This window comes from Canis aureus, chromosome 15, assembly GCF_053574225.1.
Source record: "Canis aureus isolate CA01 chromosome 15, VMU_Caureus_v.1.0, whole genome shotgun sequence".
Classification (NCBI taxonomy): Eukaryota; Metazoa; Chordata; class Mammalia; order Carnivora; family Canidae; genus Canis; species Canis aureus.
Window position 1 is genome coordinate 6,796,245 of NC_135625.1, and position 6,359 is coordinate 6,802,603.

At 60.4% G+C, this 6,359-nt stretch overlaps 1 protein-coding gene across 1 annotated transcript; it reads right to left on the bottom strand.

Moving 5' to 3' along the window:
* Positions 1-216: 216 nt before the first annotated feature.
* LOC144285142 (uncharacterized) lies at positions 217-4,972 on the bottom strand. The gene is made up of 5 exons (XM_077850390.1): positions 4,900-4,972; positions 2,501-2,828; positions 1,872-1,928; positions 779-972; positions 217-539 (listed from the first exon to the last, which is right to left on the bottom strand). Exons 1-5 carry the CDS (start codon positions 4,970-4,972, stop codon positions 217-219), a joined length of 975 nt encoding a protein of 324 aa, XP_077706516.1.
* Positions 4,973-6,359: the final 1,387 nt, after the last annotated feature.

A 6,359-nucleotide genomic window follows, 5' to 3' on the forward strand; every position in this document is an offset into this window, starting at 1 on the left:
CTGTGATTGACCTAAGTACAATGTAGCATTTAAAACCATCAGAGTCAATTTTGTGTGAAGTTAACTTATCCTTTATTACAATAAAACTCATAAGTCATTATACAGGTTAAAGGTTAAAGAAAAATGGAAAATATAGAAACAGTGAAATGCCAGGGGAGGGCAAGCCTCCGTTGGGCTGCAGCCACCACGAGCCCTGCGTTGGGAGCTGGGGCGAGCTCAGGGGTCGAAGCCAGTTGTTCCAGATGCAGGTGGCGGCTCTGGCACTCTGGGGACCCCGATTGCAGGTGCCGGGGCTTGCTCCTCCTCTGGGGTGGCCGCGGGTGCTGGGGGCTCCTCCAGGGCTGAGCAGTGAACTAGAGCAGTGACCACTATCTGCAGGGGCTTCACCTCCCCAGCGGGCGCTTCAGCGCGGGCCGAGCCCTCAGCCCCAGCGGCCGGGACGGCCTGGATCCCCGCAGGCCCCGAAGGGGCAGCAGTCCCCACGGTCAGAGCTGGGACTTGCTCCTGAGCTGCTTCAGGGTGTTTTCCTTGGGCTGAAGCTGTAGCTCCAGGAAGGCAAAGTATCCCCATTAGGACGGACGTTCCACGTGCCTCCCAAGTCAAGACCACTCTTCCCACTGCTCCACGTGCGTGAGGGCATGAGCCCTGGGAGGTGTCCCCAGGCTGCAGCCCGTGGGGTGAAGTGTGAGCCCACCCCCTGCTCCCAGCCCAGCTGCATGGAGGCTGGATCGGCGGGGCCCACCCTGTCCCCAGCTCAGTCACCCCCAGGCCTCCTCACCCCCAGCCTCTGGCTCCACTGTATGGAGGCGTCTGAATTGCTGGAGGTTACGCCGGGCACGGAGTTCCACGTCTGAACCTGGCATGTGCTGTCTTACGAATTGCAGAATTTTCATAAGGGAGGGAAATTCGGGGAGCTGACAAAAGTCGTCCCCATAATAATCCAGCCATATTTCCAGCATGCAGGAGATGGCCCTGTGGAGGGACAGGCGGGCACAGGTGTCAGAAGACAGGGCTCTGTCACATGCAGGTGTCCCGGGGAAGCCGTGCAGGACCCGGGGACCCGGCCTCCCGTGCGGGGTGTCAGAGGCCAGTCCTGCTCCTTGTGCCCCTGCCACCTGGCGGTCCTGCCTGCCACAGGCCTGCTCCCTGAGGAGGGGCTGATATGCAGCCTCTGTTCTGGGGAGCCCACGCCCAGCGGGGTGACCATCACCGTCTCTCCTGGGGAAGCGGGACTCCCTCCTCAGCCTGGTCCCTGCCCACCTGGCCCTTGAGTCCACCGGCAGGCGTCCGGGGACTGGGGGCGTCTGGCCTGTCATTGCCCTCACTGCACACACTGTCGCTCTGGGAAGCTCCAAGGCAGGAGGGCTCGGGCTCTGTGTCCTGCCAGGCCTTGCCAGGAGCCGCCCAGGACCGCCACCTTCCCTCCTGTGGCTCTGGCCTGCCTCCCTCCAGAGGGGCCCCCGGGGGTGTCCTTCCACTGACTCTAATCTCTCATCTCCCACAGGGTGGGGGCCGCCTGGTCTGGAGGCCTCACCAGCCCTCCTGAGCACCTGCTGTGCCCCCTGGTCCAGGTGCCACCAGATTGGGGAGTGCGATGCTCCCCACCCCCTCTGCTCTGGGCCCCAGGTGTGGGGCAGAGAGAGGGTTGGGGGGCATGGAGAAGTTCTCCTTAGGGATCCCAGTGTCTCCCACCAAGACCGCACCCCATCCTGGCTCTCCTGCCCTCTTTTCCAGAAGGGGCCTTAGACCTTTACTCTGTCACAGGAATTGCAGATGTGTGAGGTGAGGGTGCAGCCGCCCCCCCGCCCCACAGCCCCTTCGCTGCCCTCCTGGAGAGGGAAGGCCCTCCTGCAGGAGCCGGAGTCACTCACAGTTTCCAACGCTGGACCGTGTCGTCGTCACCACATGCAGCTACGATGTACCCATATCTAGAGGAGGGCGGGGGCATCCCATGAATCGTCCTGTGGACGTGACCTCTCATCATGGGGGCTGTCACCCTCTGACCCCTGACTAGGCCGGAGCCCCGGGGGCCGTCAGCTCTGTGCGTGGGGCCACGGGCAGCTCCCGGAGAAGCGCCCGCACCTGCTGGGGCCTCCTGAAGGCTTGAGCATGAAAGGGCTCGGCGAGGCCCATGGCCCATAACCGAGTGGGCCCGGGGTGCCCCGGGGTCCCCCGGTCTGGTTGCCCGAGGACACAGACCCCCGATAGACTCTCAAACCTCCCTTTCAAATGGGAAACAGGCCGCTCAGGACCCTGGTGACGGGGTGGAGGAGGCCCAGGCCTCATGATGGGGGAGGAAGACAGCTGCTGAGCACAGGCACAGACCCTCTGGCTGACCCGCCACAGGCCAGGCCCCGGGGCTGCCCTCCAGGACCCCGCTAGGCCCTGGGGGACCCTGCTCCAGGCGGGGGAGCAGCCCGAGGCCGGGAAGCTCACACCATCCCCAGCCTCCCCAGCAGCAGGTGGCCCAGCCCTGGACTGCGGAGGGGCAGGTGCTCACTCGGTGAACAGCAGGTCCAGCACCTCCTCCGTGGTGGCGAATCCACGATAGTCGTCTAAGAAGCTGCAAATGGAGATGACGTCCCTGCGCTGCAAGGCGAGCAGCAGTTGTCGGTCTTCGTGCCCCAGCAGCTCCGTCCGGCTGAGCTTCTTCGGGACAATCTGATGCCCCTTCCCGGCCGCGGCCCCAGCACCCTGAGGTGGGACAGAGGGGACGTGCAGCCTGCAGGGAGCCGCCAGGAGACCTGGGATCCCGCCCCGGCAGGCCCTGCGCTGGGGCCCTGTGGGCTTGAGGAGCTGGGGCTCCCTCTCCCGCTCAAGCTCCCTGCCTGTCTCTTACACAAACAGGACCAACTATGCAATAAAGAAACAATCTCAGAGGATAAATGTTCAAAATATTTGGATCAATACGAGGACCTCAAGAGACACAGAGAGAGAGACCAAGAGAGGCAGCCACACAGACGGAGGGAGAAGCAGCCCGTGCAGGGAGCCCAGGCGGGGCTCGATCCCGGGCCTCGGAGATCAGGCCTGGCGGAAGGCAGGCGCTAACCCCCGGGGGACCAGGCCTCCCCTGAGGGCTCTATTCTGATGTTCCCACACATCTGTGTGCAGGGACTCTGCATCTGGCCCAGGCAGGGGCAGGGCCATGGGGGCAGGTGTGGGGAGGAGGGGATCCAGACTCATGTGGGAGCAGGAGTGTCGGGGGGCCCAGGGGGTAGCAGGCTGGCTTCTGGGACCCGGTGCCCTTCCTGCCGCATCAGGGCCCGGGTGTCGGGGGTCCCAGCCCCTGCACTCACCCTGAGCCCGCGCTGGCCTCTGTTAGCTGCGCAGGGCACCTCCCTGCTCCTGGAGGCGGTGGGGCAGACGACCCCTTCCTCCCGCTCGCGCCCCACGTCCCTGGTGGAGCTCTGTGGAGACAGTGCCCGGCAGTCAGGCAGGAGGCCTCAGCGCCTGGTCTGGCCCCCTCGCCTGGGCCGCACCCCCAGCTGCCTCCACCCAGACACCCCACAGTGCAGGCGGCACCCACTGCCCCTGGAGAGAGGAAAGGGATGTGGCTGCAGGGCCTCGGGGTGACTCCGGGGGGGGTAGAGGACCTCAGGAACCCTGTTTCCCCCCTGCCCACTGTGACATCAGGGTGACCCTGAAGGGATCCCCGGGGAATGTGCCGCCCTGCAGCGTCCCCCAGCCTGCATGGGACCTGCCCACACATTCCTGGTACCCTGAAACTGAGGAGGAGGGGATGAGGCTCCCAGGATGGTGGCACAGGGCCTGGCCTGGCCTGCGCTGGCCTGCGCTGTGTTACCTGACGGCGCCTCCGGATCACCGCCCTGACGCCTTGGTATCTATCCTGGAGCCAATGCCTACAGCATTGGAACAAGCGGCTCCCCCGGGGTTCCTGGGAGCCAGAGCCCCGAGAGGTGGGCCGGCAGCAAGAGAACATCCTCCAGTAGCAGATGTCTCCAGCCAAGTGAGCCTGAGCTGGGGCTGCACTGGATGCGGGTGCCTGGTTACGGGGGTTCCAAGTTCTGTTGGGCTCTGTGACACGGAAGTGACCTCACTCCCTGGGACCCCCTTCCTGACCCACTCCTGGAGGAAGCTGCAGGGGCAGTGCTCGTGCTGCCAATGCTTCCCCCCTCCCTGCAGGCGATGGCCTGTGCACACAGGGACACGACCGCAGCCCTGTCCACAGGCCCCAGGGAAGGACTGTGTGCACCCAGGACCCCAGCCTGGACACACGCCTGGGTTCAGACATGACTGTCCAGTCTTCCCCGGTTTGACACCAACAAGCCGTTGTGCCCATGGGGATGCTCGGCGTCTTGACTGTGGGACAGGGAGTATCCTAGCGGGTGCTTCCCCCAGATGTCCCCAGGCCACTGTGGCCTCATGTCTATGACCTTGGAGGCGGGTGTCACCTGCAGGACATACCTCCACCCACACGTTCTTCCTTGGTGTGTACATGCGTCCAGGTCCACGAGGTCCTCTGTGCACACACGTGGGCACCGGTACCCTCATTCTGGAGGCCCAGAAGGTGACAGTCCCCTTGGGCAGGGATGGGCAACAGCTTCCCAGGATCCTAGGCTCCTGAATCCAAGGCAAACCCTGCAGAAGGTGTCGTCTGGTCTCCTGTTGTGATTCTGAGTCTCGGGTTGTGGATTTGCTCCCGAATGGGACCCTCTGTGCCCTGTGACCCTGGGTCAGGTGTTCAAAACTGCAGCTATTTCAGAAAACCGATCTATTCCTCAACTTTCGATTCATGAGTTACACATCCAAGAAGACTGACTCCACACAAATTATTCCGAATTTAATGATATCTATGCTGACACGCATGTTCACTATCTCATGTGCTATTTAGAAGAGTCCAGAAGGGGGTGGTTGTCCTATGTCTTCTGGAACGCTTGCTTTCACAGAACTGAAGCTCCAGTGCAGCTCGTGTGCTGACTGTGTCACAGCGATGGGGAAGGCTATGGGCCATGGGGCAAGCGCTCAGGAGGACAAAGGATCAGGCTCTGGGCCAGGCCACGTGCAGACATGTTCATGACCAGGTTAATGGAGGACATTGTGGTGTTTGTCCAAACGGGGGCTCCTGTGTTTCCTTTTTCTCTTCTCTTGGACATGGAGCTATTCACCAGGAAGCAGCAGCCTTGCAGGCAGGACTTTCTAGGAAAGAGAGGAGTCAACATGCCTGTGCCAATGTCATTTTCAATGGATTTATTCACAGGCTAAGTCATTTGAAAACATGAGACAGTTACGTTTAAAAACTACCATGTACTGGGCCAAGACAGTCCTGCCTTAGTAGTTTCTGTGAAATCAGGTGCAGAGCGGCAGGAAAGTCATCTCATCTCCTATTATGTGAAAGTCAATATGTGCATTGTGAGGAATGAGAAATTTCTAGGTGTATGATGGAGAGATGATGGAGGAGAGATGGATGACAGGGAGGCTCGTCAGCGATAGATGGACACACAGTCGATGGAGAAATGGATAGGGAGTAACATTGCTCTTGAGAGCTATTCCTCAGCCCTCCTTCCCTGCTTGGAAGGTCCTGGCCGGCGGTGAAGCAGGAGGACCCATTACTCGCAGGGCAATATTATCAGAAACTTCCTGGCACTTACAGGGTCACAACCTGATCTACTCTTTTCCAAACCAATATTGACCTCCCAGTAGGGCCTCCAGGCTTCCAATGAAAGCCATGGTTTCCCCAGGTGCAGGGGCTGCACAGGGGATGAGCAAGGACTGCGGAGCATTGGAAGCACAGCACAGGAAAGATTTTTCTCCTTTCCTCAGCAGGCAGTGTCCAGCTGTGGCAACATTAGAGTTGCAAGGTGGGAACCACGTCCCCAGACCTTCTGTCAATACTCATCGTGCCTCTGCAGCTCTAGCAAATGCACACGCTGCAGCCCAAAGTGTGGAGCTGCACACCTGCCAGCCTGAGCAGCTGCACAAAGTGGGGTCCTCCTGGAAGCCTAGGAACAACTTGGGCTGGCCAGCGTCGCCCTCTGCTGGTCTGAGCTCACGGTGCAAGGCTCCTTCCTGTGACCTCCCCTATGCAATGGGAATAGGTGGGTGGACTTGCTCAGGTGTGGATAGCACAGGTGGGAGAAGGTCATCCGGGAGGTGCTGGCCACAGCGTGCAGGGAGCTGAATGGATGATTCTGTGGGTTTTCATAGTGTGGGTGTGTGAGCGTGTGTGTGTGTGTGTGTGTCTGAATGCAGATGTTAATCCAGCAGAGGTTTGGATACAGAAATTTATACACATTGACTTGCATATGTGGATTTTTCTGTGGCTTTTTCCTTCATCATTCATGTGTCCTGCCCTATTGCCATTTCACTTAAGATTCCTGTCAGTTCAGATCAAATCAACA